At 37.0% G+C, this 14,963-nt stretch overlaps 1 protein-coding gene across 8 annotated transcripts in view; it reads right to left on the reverse strand.

Annotated features, from left to right (window-relative positions):
• PPP4R3B (protein phosphatase 4 regulatory subunit 3B) overlaps window positions 1–14,963 on the reverse strand; it is a 70,690-nt gene that overhangs the window by 37,753 nt on the left and 17,974 nt on the right. For 7 of the 8 annotated variants that reach the window (XM_017542354.2, XM_017542352.2, XM_017542355.2 and 4 more), the window contains 4 exons: window positions 12,396–13,019; window positions 3,643–3,720; window positions 1,711–1,827; window positions 112–228 (listed from right to left, as the gene is read on the reverse strand). In XM_017542354.2, coding sequence (XP_017397843.1) covers window positions 112–228; window positions 1,711–1,827; window positions 3,643–3,720; window positions 12,396–13,019 — 936 coding nt within the window. The remainder of the gene's footprint in view (window positions 1–111; window positions 229–1,710; window positions 1,828–3,642; window positions 3,721–12,395; window positions 13,020–14,963) is intronic. The other variant, XM_037743416.1, reaches the window with a different exon arrangement.

Here is a 14,963-nt window from a genome sequence, read left to right on the forward strand (position 1 = left end):
GAAATCTATGACTCCCAAGAAAGATTAAGACTGTGTTATGGTTTTTATCTCAATAGTTTGCGAACACTACTCTACAGATAATTCACATAGAACCCCACCATTATTACTTACGTCATCACTCTGCTGAGCTTCTTGCATTACAAACTCTCGGACCATAGATGGACTAAATTCTACTAGATAAGAAAATATATCTGTAGCAGCTGATCTGACTTGCAAATCATCCATGCCCTGATAAAAGAAAACTAAGTTACTTAGAGACTGTTAACAAAAGTTATTCTTGCATTTCCCTTTTCTTTTCCAAGTCCATATGCTAGCTCCCAACTTTTTGGATTAAGATGTTGTACTGCAATCAATATGTATAACCTCAGCAGCATTTTCTTCCTTCCTTTTTACAAATATTAAAACTTTTAGGCAATTTGATGATTAGTTTCTGCTGATTTTTACCACAGCAAATAAATATTCAAAGAATTTAAATATAAGAATTGGCAAAGGATTATAAGGCAATGCTTTACAAATGCTATAAAAAATGTGGGAAGGGGATTTATTTAAATATAGGTAAAAATTTGAATAATGTCTGCTAGCTAAAGCTTCAAAGTCTTCAAAGGCTTTTGTCCTGGATTTGCCAGGGTTACTCCTTAGTAACTGATTCTATTTTCTGTCACTCACCTAATGGAGCATACTTTTGAAAACTATTTTTGGGCACTTCCACCCTTTTCTACAACTTAGTTTTCTAAGGTAGTAATCCTAAATACCTTTCCCCTCTAACACATGAAAAGTACATGACTTATAAGTTACAAAATCTTAAGGTGATTCTGAAAACACTCCCTGACCAGTAGTTCTTAAAATGTGATCCAGGGAATCCTGGTGAGAGGGGTCTAACACCTAACACTTTTCAGGAGGTACACAAGATTAAAACTATTTCATAATAATAAACAATACTACTGAGCCTTTGTCATTTTTACTCTCATTCAATCACAAGTACAGTGGAGTTTTCCAGAGGCTGTGTGACATATGATATCACCATAAATTAAATGTAGAAGCTGCTATATGAATCTAGACACCTTCTATAAAGCAAGGTATCAGAGGGATTAGCAGGAAAAAAAAGTAAAACAAATGCTACTCTTTTCACTAAATTTTTTTGTTTTGGAAAAATTATTTTTTCATAAAAGTTGTATTATTTTCAATCTCAAGGAAATGTGGTGAAAAAAGTTATATTATTTATGTTAACATATAATGGATTATTTTTAAATCAATACTCTAAAAACTAGTTTTAATTTTCCATAAAGTAAATACCAATGGATAAAACTCATATAAAAAAAATTTTAAGAACCACGCCCTAACCCTGTGTTGCAGCATGAATCTCTTTGTTTCAGTCTGTTCTCACTCCACTCACTGATCTAAAAACAAAAGATATTTTACTGGTTTCAATGAAACACACTTAATATTTTTACAGAAAATGTAACAGTCTTGCAAAAACATGGGGGGTTTTTCTTTTTATTCACTTGAAGCCATACTATAAGCAAGTGATTACATACTGATACTACAAATTAAATAAATAAAAACTTGAAACTGAAGGTATTCTTGTAGTAATTCAATAACAGATAAAGTATAGAACTGAATATAGATTACTATAATATATACTTTCCCATCCATAATATAAATCTATTATAATTTACTATTTCAAAAACATGAAAAGAAACGTATAATTACCATTACAATTTCAAGAGCAGGAAGAATTCCCAATTTTGCCAAAGTTTTGAAAAATGCATCCCTGTTTTGAGGTTGTAATGTCTGAGAAAATGCACAAAATTCCTTGAAAAAATTAACCTGTAATGTTAGAAATTTTAGTGAGAAGTTGATAAACATAAACTTGGGGCACACTATAATAAGAATCTATCATAGTGTAGTATTTACCCTTCTGAAGGATCTCATCTTTTCAGAGTATCCTGGCTCCTCAAAACTACATTAAAAATGTATTAAAAACTAGCACTCCATTAAAAATAAATCTTGCATTACTGGGCACTATTAAGCAAAAAGAGAAATATACTAATAAAGAAAAATGTAACCTGGCTTTCTGAAAGACTCACCCTAAGCTGCTTTTTTTTTTTCTTTTTTCAGTGAATGGACGTGTTTGACAACACATCTTTCTAAGTGAATCTTATAAATATGTGATCAGAACATTTTTCTTACTCCATTGGGCCCTTATAGGTCAACAGAGATATCTGGCTATAAAAGGCAAATGAAAGCATGCATGCTTTAAGATGCTGGATTTGGCTATTGGCCTATTAGCATGCAAAAATACAAGATATATTTTTAATGGGGTGCTAGTTTTTAATATGTTTTTAAATGAAGGTTTTGAGAAGCCAGGATACTATGAAAAGATGACATCTGGTGGGGCACAGTGGCTCACATCTGTAATCCCATCACTTTGGTAGGCTGAGGCAGGCAGATCTCTTGAGTCCAGGAGTTAGCCTGCCCAACAGTGTGAAACCTTGTCTCAACTAAAAATACAAAAATTAGCTGGGCATGGTGGTGCATGCCTGTAATCACAGCTACTTGGCAGGCTGAGGCATGAGAATTGCTTGAACCCAGGAGGCGGAGGTTGCAGTGAGCTGAAATTGCATCACTGCATTCCAGTCTGAGCAACAGAGTAAGACTCTTTCTCAATAAGAACAAAGAAAAAAGATGAGATCTTTCAGAAGGTTAACACTGACCAATTAACTCTTTGAAGACATTCAGTGCAAAAATGCCAGGTAAGAAATTTGTTTTGAATTATGAACACGTATTTTCACAAAAACCATCCTATAAATCAAATCCAGCTGAGTTCCCAGTAATCTCTCAAAAACATAATATTGGATTAAGGACTGAAACATATATCAAAACTCCCCTAATCTAAAACACCAATATTACAATTGAGAAAACTAAGTAGGCTACTACTAAGTAACTACACCAAAGATGACTTTGAGGTTTTAATGAGCCATTTTTCATTATTTTGTGAAATCCCAAATAAATAAATAAAGATCTGAAACTGAAGATACTCTTGCAGTAATTCAGTATCAGATAGTTAAATTATAGAATTGAATATACATTACTGTAATGTGTACTTTTCCTTCCCTTCTCATTATAATGTTTGGAAAAAATGACAAACATCTGGCAAACAGCAATCACTAATCTCTTCCTCAAAATGGTTTATATTTCAAAGAAAGTGCTTATAATAAAAAGCAAACAAAAAATTTCCAAAGAACCAAATTACTTACATCATTTATTAAAAAAGCATTTTCCTTAACTCTTTTTTAAAAAGAAAAGCATCGCTATAATATGAATTTCTGCAACCATAAATATCTGAGTTTTGTACTTCTATTCTAAATAAGGCAGTGTTCTGATCTGGGGATTTATAAGGCATACAATGGTGGTGAGTGATACACCAGAACATCCTAAGATTTTTCTAAAATATACAAATTCTAGAAACAGACTAATTTTAGAAACTTTGAATAATCATTTTATAGTTCAATTCAAATACATACTTTTCATTTCTTACTAATCTACAAAAAATTCCCTCAAGTGAGCAAATTCAAGATTAAAAGCTCTGCATGCCAAAAGAAAAAGTGCTCTTTAACAGTTTGAATTTCATGAATAACTCACCAATTCACGCCGTTTATCATCATCTGTAGCCTCATCTGTTAATTGTGCAAAAACTTCAGACAAAAACTTCTCATCTTCCTGCATGAGGAAAATAATTACTATGACATATTAATAAAAGTATAAAGTTATTTATATGACTTACACAAATCATAAAATATAGCTGACGAGTAGCATTTTCATCATGAAACCTAACATTCTGGGGTATATGTGTGTGTTATTTGACTATACCATTCGATTGTTATAAATACATTAATTTCTAGTTTAAAAACCTCAACTACTCTTTGGAAAACAAAAATATTTGTTCTAGAGGTGTTACATGAAAACTCACTTAGATTCTCTAGCCCCCTTTCAGGGTCTACTTACTCTTAATTTAAACATAATTCAAACAAGTCTAAGGATCTTATTGTCAGTCCACAGCAGATTAGAAAAAGAAGAATTCTAAGACAAGGAACAACAAGGAAAACAGTAAAGAAGGCTGAATTCCAGCAACAGATAAAATTACAAAGCCATTTAAAATACAAGAATTCAAAAAATACAATAACCTACAATCAACTGGTGCAGAGTCTTAGAAGTTCTTTTGGTCCCCAAAGATATAATTAAATGACAAAATACTGCAATAACTGCTTTTCATACTAATGACTGTGAGGTATTAAAAAGACACACAAGTGCTAATTACCCTAGGCATTGTTTAAAAGGACAAACGAAAATAGAGTCAAGCATGTATTTAAAAAAAATTAATTTATGCATCTAAAGTCTAGAAGGAGTACATGTTAGAATGTTAACTGTGGTTATTGCTTGGTGATAGGTTATGAGTGATTTTCTTTTTTGGTTATCAATATTTTCTAATTTTCTACAATAAGCACAGGCTATTAAATTACAAAGGAAAAATGGGCATAAACATTAAAATTCACCTTAGAGAAGATTTCATCAAAATCTGCTAAAATGTTTGAAAAAAATGACAAACTTAAATTCAATCCCTTAAATCCTTTTCGAAATAAGGTGAAACATATATTTTCAAAAAATGAATAGAAACCACTAGGTACCATCAGAGAGTATAACATGCTCTTCCACTAAACATCAACTGGTGCTACTCAAAGAGACAAAACATTGGGAGATAAATCACTTCATTAGTCACATCAGAATGGTGTTTCCTTTGGTATTTCACTGCGTCCTTTTGGACCTCATGCACTGCGGCCTGAACATCCATCTTTTGAGGTAGTTTATATGCATATGTAATCTTCTATTTAGCCCTCAAGTTACTTTTTCCTTTTTTTTTTTGAGTCTCACTCTGTTGCCCAGGCTGGAGTGCAGTGGTACAAACATGGCTCACTGTAGCCTTGACCTCCTGGGCTCAAGCAATCTTCCTGCCTCAGGCTCCCATGTAGCACGGACCACAGGCACATGCCACTACACCTGGCTAAGTTTCTTTTATTTTTTGTAGAGGTGGCGTCTTACTTCGTTGTCCGAGCTGGTACCAAACTCCTGGCCTCAAGCAATCTTCCCACCTCAGCCTCCCAAAAGAGCTAGGATAACAGGCATGAGCCACTGTGCCCAGACTACATTTTTCCACATACTTTTAGTCTCAATATTTTAGGTTAGGGTGAGTAAGTATATATTTACCACCATTCACATCTTTTATAAATTTCTATTTTCTGAATCTGTTGTAGATTACATCTTCATCCTTTACTACCTGAAATTTTTAAATTTTTTTCAAAATATTTTCATAAGAAAAAAGTTCCAACACCTTGATAAATGCAATTTGCCACTTGAATTCTTCTTACATGATTTAGTACTTGTGAGCTGATTAAGAGAACTGCATAAAATACTACAGATAGAGGCAATCTCAATTATTACAGTCCATTAAGAGAATGTGGATTCCTAGTACTTTTTCCTGATTTCCAGCATTACTCTTGGTAATATTCATTAAGCTATAAAAGCACTCTGTTCCAATATATTTATGAAAGAAGCAAATAATCAATAACTTACAGTCTATCATATAGTTAAAACACTTACTCCAAAACCTCTGATTCTCCAAGTAATCAAACTAATCTCTTTAGTTTTTCTTTTCTCTTTGGCTTTAACAGCTTTTGTTTTAATAAAACCTATATATTTAAGTCAAAATTTCTGTGGATGCTTTTCTGGATAACATAAAAAAACACTGTGGGGAAAAATAGAGGTTGCTTCTAAACAGTTTTGATTTGCAGTAATATAAACACAGGCCAAACAAGAAAAAACAGAACCCATTCATTTTTAGGAACACATAAACACAGAAATCTAGAATTATATCAAATTTTGCAACATTATAGAGACTGTCAAGTCCAATTTTAAATTTCAAGAGACTGAAGTCCAAAAAGTGAGCTTTTCTGAGGGTAGCTAGTAACAGATGGATTTAGAATCCAGGTCTCTCAAATAATGAATGAGGTTTTTGTCACTCCTACTAAGTAAACCACAGGACAGTTCCTAAGTATTTCAAACTTATGAATCAAACCAAAGCAAAAGATACACACAGAAGCTGGAATGGGTCAAATCTAATAAAATAAAATTTAACATATTAAATCCTACACTTGAATCCAAAGAAAAATCTCTAAAAACTAAATGAAAAGTCTTATTACCCTAAACGTTTTTTTAAAGAGTATTTGAAGATTTTACATATTTAATTTGTAGCTGGGATGGGAAGTTAGAAATTTTTCTCTTTCAGTGCCAAAACCTTAATATTGGCCAAATGTGTTAAAAAGAGAACTAAACCACTGATCCTGGTAGGCTAATTTTAAGCTTAATTTTTATCTATGGAATAGTGGAAATATATGTAAATGTGTTAAAATGCCAACGTTTGAGATTCCTGTCCTCTATCATTTCTATTAAGGGGAGAAATTAAAACTTTCTGTTCTGAAAAGGATTTTATTCTGTAGCTGTTTGTGCAGAAACAACCTCACTTTATTGGCTTTCAATAATTTAATTTCTGGCCAGGCGCAGTGGCTCATGCCTGTAATCCCGGCACTCTGGGAGGTCGAGGTGGACAGATCACCTGACAAGACAAGCCTTTGAGACAAGCCTGGCCAACATGGTGAAACTCTGGCTATATTAAAAATAAGAAAAAATAGCCAGGCGTGGTGGCTGACGCCTGTAATCCTAGCTCCCAGGGAGGCTGAGGCAGTAGAATCACTTGAACCCAGGAGGCGGAGGCTGCAGTGAGCTGAGATGGCGCCACTGCACTCCAGCCTGGGTGATAGAGCAAGACTCTGTCTCAAAATAATAATAATAATAATAATTTCTAAAACATTTTAAAAGTACATTGCTCAATTCTGGAAGAGGGAATTTTGATCTGCAATTAGCTAGAAAATTCATATTAGCTAAAGTCTTATGTTGCTATCATGCTTAAGAGATTGTCAACATGTATTAGCCTACATACTAGGAGCCACTAACTATGCTAAATTTTTTCATGTAATTTCTCAGTTAATTAACCTAATTTAGGCTAGGATTTACAATAAGGACCTCTGTACCACCTCACTTTGGCCAAGTTAGATAAAATTCTTACATATTCACTTGCCTTCTACAACTCATACAGCAGCAAGTTAATGCTCATTTAAGAAACCACAGGTAAGTGTATTAGATAGCCAGAGAGGTGTCTAATAGCTACCCAAACATTTCTACATGGAAATCTCACAGTTAGACTTTAGGAAATAAGTGCTTAGAGGCCACTATAGGGCCAGGCGTGCCGGCTCATGCCTGCAATCCCAACATTTTGGAATGCTGGCCACCAGGATTGCTTGAGGCCAGTTAAGAACAGTTTGGGCAACACAGCAAAACCCCACCTCTACAAAAAATAAAATAAAACAGTGGCCACTGGCCACAATCTTCTCTCTTTTTCACAGATTGTTCAAAACACAATTCATACCCAAAGGAAAAGAAAGCATTACATTAAAAAGACACCTGAACTTGTATGTTGACTGCAGCACTATTCACAATAGCAAAGTCATGGAACCCACCTAAGTGTCTACCAACAGATGATTAGTCAAAGAAAATGCGGTGCATATATACAATGTGGAACACTATGAAATGTTAAAAAAGAATAAAATCACCAGGCATGGTGGCTCACACCTCTTAATCCCAGCACTTTGGGAGGCTGGGGCAGGCGGATCACGAGGTCAGGAGTTTGAGAACAGCCTGGCCAATACGGTGAAACCTTATCTCTACTAAAAATACAAAAATTATCCAGGCATGGTGGTGTATGCCTGTCCCAGCTACTCAGAAGGCTGAGGCAGAAGAATCTCTTGACTTCAGGAGGCGGAGGTTGCAGTGAGCTGAGATTGTGCCACTGTACTCCAGCCTGAGCATCAGAGCAAGACTCCGTCTCAAAAGCAATAAAATAAAAAGAATGAAATCATGTGTTTTGTAGCAACATGAATGGAGCTGGCGGCCATTATCCTAAGTGAACACAGTGGCAGAAAATCAAGTACCACACGTTCTCACTTAGAAGTGGATACACATGGACATCAAGATGGAGATAACAGACACTGGGAACTCCAAAAAGGGGTAGCATGGGAGGGGAGTGAAGGTTTAAAAATTATCTACTGGGTACCCTGTTCAATATCTGGGTGATGGGTACACTAGAAGTCCAATCTCCACCATTACTCATGAAATACCCATGTAACAAATAAGCATATGTACCCTCTGAATCTAAAATTAAAAAAAAAAATTCAACATCACTGCTGGCACATAAGAGATAATTAAGTAGTAAACCCTATGTAAATAACAGATAGATCACAGAATCTGGCTATTTCATGAAAAGCATCTCACGAAGCAGAAATGAGTAGGCCTTTTTTTCAGAAAAAGACAAAGCTGCACTTGATTTATATAATTACAGACTTCACAAATAAATATATTATAAAATACATAAAATTACATACAAAGTTTTACATATATTTATAGTTTACATAATTTATTTTCTGAATATAAAAAAAATTTACGATTTACTATTATGACTTTGGAAACCGTTCTGAAGACAAAAGCCATCATTTGAAAGCTACGTTTGAGTTTCTGTTACTGGGTCAACAAGTAAAATAGCACCTGAATTGTACATTACAGTTTTTTTTTTTTTTTAAAGTCCTATATATTATAAAAAGAAGATGATGTGTACATCTAACCTCCCCCACACTCATTATTGGGAATAACAAAAAATTGGTAGGTGAACAAATGATCTGAAAGAAAAGAAATCCTATACAAAAAATAAAGTAACAAAAATAGGTGACTATTGGTTGAAAATGTCACAAAATGAAATCTACCTAGCCAAGCACTAAGTCAGAGAGTTTTAATTATTTGTATCAGGACCTTTTTAAACTCTTTTTTTTTTTTGAGACAGAGTCTCGCTCTGTCACCCAGGCTGGAATGCATTGTTGCAACTTTGGCTCACTGCAACCTTTGCCTCCTAGGTTCAAGCAATTCTCCCACGTCAGTCTACTCAGTAGCTGAGATTACAGGCACATGCCACCATGCCTGGCTAATTTTTGTATTTTTAGTAGAGACAGGGTTTCACCATGTTGGTCAGACTGGTCTTGAACTCCTGGCCTCAATGATCCATCCACCTTGGCCACCCAAAGTGCTGGAATTATAGGTGTGAGCCTCTGCACCCAGCCCAAACTCTTAAAAATTATGCAGAGGCCAGGTGCAGTGGCTTACAACTATAATCTCAGCACTTTGGGAGGTTGCGGCAGAAGGATCACTTGAGGCCAGAAGTTTGCGATAAGCCTGGGCAACATAGTAAGATCCTGTCTCTATATAAAAAATAAATTTTTAAAAATTATGGAGGACCCTAAGAGCTTTTATTATGTAGGTTATGTTCATCAATATTTACCATAATTAATATTAAAACCAAGACTTGTGAATGTATTTATGAGCTCATTTTTTAAAATAAGCCATTTTATGTTTATGTAAATGTATTTTAACAGAAACAGCTATATATGATTTAAAATTTTAAACATTTAGAAAGAAGAGTAGCCCCATTTACATTTTTGCAAATCTCAACATCTTACTGAACAGAAGACAACTAGATACTCATTTATCTTTTTAGACATTCAATTTGTTGCATTATGTTCTTTAGGCAAAAGTACATGGAAAAAAAAAACAGCCTCGCCGGGCGCGGTGGCTCACGCCTATAATCCCAGCACTTTGGGAGGCCGAGGCGGGTGGATCACGCGGTCAAGAGACCGAGACCATCCTGGTCAACATGGTGAAACCCCGTCTCTACTAAAAATACAAAAATTAGCTGGGCATGGTGGCGTGCGCCTGTAGTCCCAGCTACTCGGGAGGCTGAGGCAGGAGAATTGCTTGAACCCAGGAGGCGGAGGTTGCGGTGAGCCGAGATCATGCCACTGCACTCCAGCCTGGGTAACAAGAGTGAAACTCCGTCTCAAAAAAAAAAAAAAAAAAAAACACAGCCTCACAGTGACATCAAACCACAAAAAAGAAAACCTCATAAATGCCTCTAAGAGGGACTCAGGGACTCCCAGAAGTCCACAAACCACACTCTGAGAACCACAACACTAAGTATATGGTAGCTGCTCAATAAACTTAGCGATTGATACGGAAATAACAAAAGCAGTTATGAGACAAGTACTTAAAAAGCATGCTTACTATACTGCTAGGGTGTAAAGGATTAACATGATAAATACAGTGTAAAACTCGTATTTTACAACTCAAGGAGACAGAATAAAATCACCTTCATATAGCAAATAGCCACATTCTTAGACATACCCCAATAATAACTGTCTCTCAAAATGGAAGATACTTTTAACCCTTTGCCCATTTAGAAAAAAAACGTGTAGCTTGCTGCCAGCACTCATTTAATTTTACATAAACATGCTCACTGAGGCTGAAGCAAACATGATCTTCAATGTAAAAATAAAATATAAAAACTGTTCTTGGAGTTATTATTATTTTTTTAGAGACGTTGTCTTGCTCTGTTGCCCAGGCTGGAGAGCAATGGTACAATCTTGGCTCACTGCAACCTCCACCTCCTGGGTTCAAGTGATTTTCCTGCCTCAGCCTCCCAAGTAGCTGGGATTACAGGTGCGTGCCACCACGCCCAGCTAACTTTTTGTATTTTTCTTAGAGACAGGGTTTCACCGTGTTAGCCAGGATGGCCTCAATCTCCTGGCCTTGTGATCCACCTGCCTCAGCCTCCCAAAGTGCTACAAATACAGGTGTGAGCTACTGTACCCAGCCTCTTGGAGTTACTTCTAAACAGAACATCAGAATTGTATGAATCATCAGAGTTGTCTATTTTAAAAAAAATCAGATTCATCAAATGAATCTTTGGCCAACAACTGTTTGAGAACGACATTAACATCATGTGCAGGAATGCTATTTTCTAGGATTTGACATTTTCAGCAATGAAGAATTACTGTATTTTGTAAATGAAAATACCACTCCTAACACCAGAATGCTATACATAGAATGATGTCTTTTGTTTCCAAAGTCAATATACTATAGCAATGCGAAAATAATGGTAAAAACTGGGTATTTTGTGGCAAAGTTATCTCAGGGTAAACACTGACCGTAAGCACTACTGGTGAGTATTCTCAGGATAGAGAGGAAAAGGGTTAAAAATGGCTGCATCGGTTGGGTGCAGTGGCTCATGCCTGTGATCCCAGCACTTTGGGAGGCCAAGTCGGGCAGATCATCTGAGGTCAGGAGTTTAAGACCAGCCTGGCTAACGCGGTGAAATCTTGTTTCTACTAAGAATACAAAAAATTAGCCAGACGTGGTGGTGCGAACCTGTAATCCCAGCTATGCAGGAGGCTGAGGCCGGAGAATCATTTGAGCCCGGGAGGTAGATGATGCAGTGAGCTGAGATCACGCCACTGCACTCCAACTTGGGCAACAAAAGCAGAACTTCATCTCAAAATAAATAAATTAATAAATAAAATAGTTGCATCATCTATATATATAGAGAGAGAGAATAGGCAAATTCATAAATAGAATAGTGGTTACCAGGACCCAGAAGGAGGGAACATGGGGAGTTATTGTTCAATGGGTTCAGAGTTTCTGTTTGGGATGATGAAAAAGTTCTGGAAATGGATAGTGGTGACTGTTGCATAACACTGCAAATATACTTAATGTCATTGAATTGCACACTTAAAAATTGTTAAAATGGTGAATTTTACGTTATGTATATTCTACCTTAATTTTATAAAACAAATATTAAATATTTTAAAAAACTGAAACATAGACCACTTAAAAATATACAAGGTTGGGCCGGGCACAGTGGCTCATGCCTGTAATCCCAGCACTTTGGGAGGCTGAGGCATGTGGATTGCCTGAGCTCAGGAATTCGACACCAGCCTGGGCAACACGGTGAAACCATCTCTACAAAAAATACAAAAAATCAGTCGGGCATGGCAGTGCACACCTATGGTCCCAAATACTCAGGAGGCTAAGGCAGGAGAATCGCTTGAACTTGGGAGGTGGAGGTTGCAGTGAGGCAAGATTTGCGCCACTGCATTCCAGCCTGGGTGACAGAATGAGTGAGACTCCATCTCAAAAAACAAACAAACAAACAAACAAACAAACAAAAAGGCTGCCCTGAAACCACAAGATTTAAAGTAGTAATGTCTTTTGTTTACTTTAAATGTACTTAATGGTACATTTAAACAAAATAAATCTTTCAAAAAATAGAGGGTATGAACACCAGCTTGAACTATTAAGGGAACTAGATATCTGAAAAATGGAATTGTGAAGAATATCTTATTACTTACCTGCAACATGCTGACTATCTCAACTTTGTTGAAGAAAATAAAAGACGTGAGAGTAGAAAGAAAATTCTCTTCAAAAACAGATGGTGTGGGCAAAATAATGTCCTGAATGTACTGTACCCTGTAAGTCTGATGTATTTTTTGCCTTAGTTCAGAGTCTGTTATTGGTATAACTTCCTTAAACTTTGCAGTTTTGGTCAAGAATTCTCTATGTCTTTTTGGCTGAGCCAAAGCAGGGTCATATTCAAGGCATCCCACGACATCCATGATACACTCATCAGAAAACATTACCTCAAAAAGAGTTGCCTTATTTAGAAATAAGATTCCTCTAATAATTTCATACAAATGGTGTAAGCCTTCAGTGTTTTCTAGGTTCTCACAAGCTTGGAACAGCTGCAGTAGTTTTTTAATATAGCCTTCATTTTCCAGGGCGAGAGCCAGCTTTTCCCGACGGATAGGTGAGGAGAGCACTGAGGTAACTAAGTCAGCAATCTCTTCAAGTTTATTGAGTTCACATGTGGGCAGGTCAATCAGATGACTAGTTTCAGGCATTTCTTCAAATCGTTCTTCTTCGGATTCATCAATGAGGTCCTGTGTGACTTCCACTGATGGGTCTTTACCTTGAACCTAAAAATATCCAAGTATACAGCTAATTACCTTAAAATACAAAAGAACTCAAAATTTTGGAAATCAAATCCCTGACCATTGAATTTAAGTAAATATTATACAAAGAATAAATACTAACAGTCACTATTTATTATTATTATTATTTTCTGAGATGGAGTCTCGCTCTCTCCCCCAGGCTGGAGTGCAGTGGCAAGATGGCGTCTCACTCTCTCCCCCAGGCTGGAGTGCAGTGGCACAATCTTGACTCACCGCAACCTCCGCCTTCTGGGTTCACACAATTCTCCTGCCTCAGCCTTCTGAGTAGCTGGGATTACAGGCGTCTACCACTATGTCCAGCTAATTTTTCATATTTTTAGTAGAAACGGGATTTCACCATGTTGGCCAGGCTGGTCTCGAACTCCTGACCTCATGATCCACCCGCCTCGGCCTCCCAAGGTGCTGGAATTACAGGTGTGAGCCATCATGCCTGGCCTATTATTATTATTATTTTTCGAGATGGGGTTTCACCATGTCGGTCAGACTGGTCTTGAACTCCCGATCTCAGGTGATCTGCCCACCTTGGCCTCCCAAAGTGCTGGGATTACAGGCGTGAGCCACCATGCCCGGCCTATTATTATTTTTAATAGAAACAGGATCTAGCTCTGATGCCCAGGATGAGGTGCAGTGGTGTGATCACAGCTCACTGTCACACTAAATTCCTGGGCTCAAGCAATCCTCCTGCCTTTGCCTCCCAAGTGCCTGAGACAACAGGCATGTGCCACTACACCTAGCTAACATTTTACTTTTTGTGGAGACAGTGTCTACTGCCTCAGATACCTAAAGTGCTGGGATTACAGTCGTCAGCCACTGTGCCTGGCCTAGACTTCACTTTTAATTAGTAGTCACTGGCCAGGCACAGTGGCTTACGGCTGTAGTCCCAGCACTTTAGGCAGCTGAGGCAGGTGATCACTTGAGATCAGGGGTTCAAAACCAGCCTGGGCAACATGGTGAAGCCCCGTCTCTACTAAAAATACAAAATTTAGCCAGGCATGGTGGTATATGCCTGTAGTCTTAGCTACTTGGGCGGCTGGGGCAGGAGAACTGCTTGAACCTGGAAGGTGGAGGTTGCAGTGATCTGAGATCACATAACTGCACTCCAGCCTGGGTGACAGAGTAAAAGTTGGTCTCAAAAAAAAATAATAATAATAAAAGGTGAAGTCTAGTAGGGGAAAATACACAAAATTTAGGTTCAATTATTTGAATCTAAATAAGTGACTACATATAATTTCACATATGAAATTCCCAACCTATAAGTTGAAGTTATCTCTGATCTCTGATAACCTGGATATTTCAGCTGATATTATATAGATTTATGAAGCTAAGTTATGTAATAACCACACAGTTATTTAATAATTTCACTACACCTAATAATTCTGAATTTCATAGGAGGTAATTTTTCTGTTTATCCTCAAAAATCACTAATTATCACTCTTAAAGCAACCTATCACATCATCTTTGGCTTGACAAGGACACTACTGTAGAGTTCAAACCAAAAAACCTATTCCTCTATATTCAGAGTGAGAAAATACAGTCTCCTCCCTCAAATTACTTTTGAAGTTGACTTCTGAAAAAATATTTGCTTTTGCCATGAACCTAAAACTACTCTAAAAAAATACTCTGGGCCGTGCGGTAGTTCACACAGTAATCCCAGCACTTTGGCAGGCCAAGGCAGGTAGACTGCCTGAGGTCAGGAGATTGAGACCAACCTGGCCAAAATGGTGAAACCCCCGTCTCTGCTAAAAATACAAAAATTAGCTAGGTGTGGTGGCATGTGCCTTAAGTCCTAGCTACTTGGGAAGCTGAGGCAGAAGAATCACTTGAACCTGGGAGGCGGAGGGTGCAGTGAGCCAAGGTTGCACCGTTGTACTCTAGCCTGGGCAACAAGAGGAAAACTCCATCTTAAAA

This window comes from Cebus imitator, unplaced genomic scaffold, assembly GCF_001604975.1.
Source record: "Cebus imitator isolate Cc_AM_T3 unplaced genomic scaffold, Cebus_imitator-1.0 Scaffold143, whole genome shotgun sequence".
NCBI classification, from domain to species: domain Eukaryota; kingdom Metazoa; phylum Chordata; class Mammalia; order Primates; family Cebidae; genus Cebus; species Cebus imitator.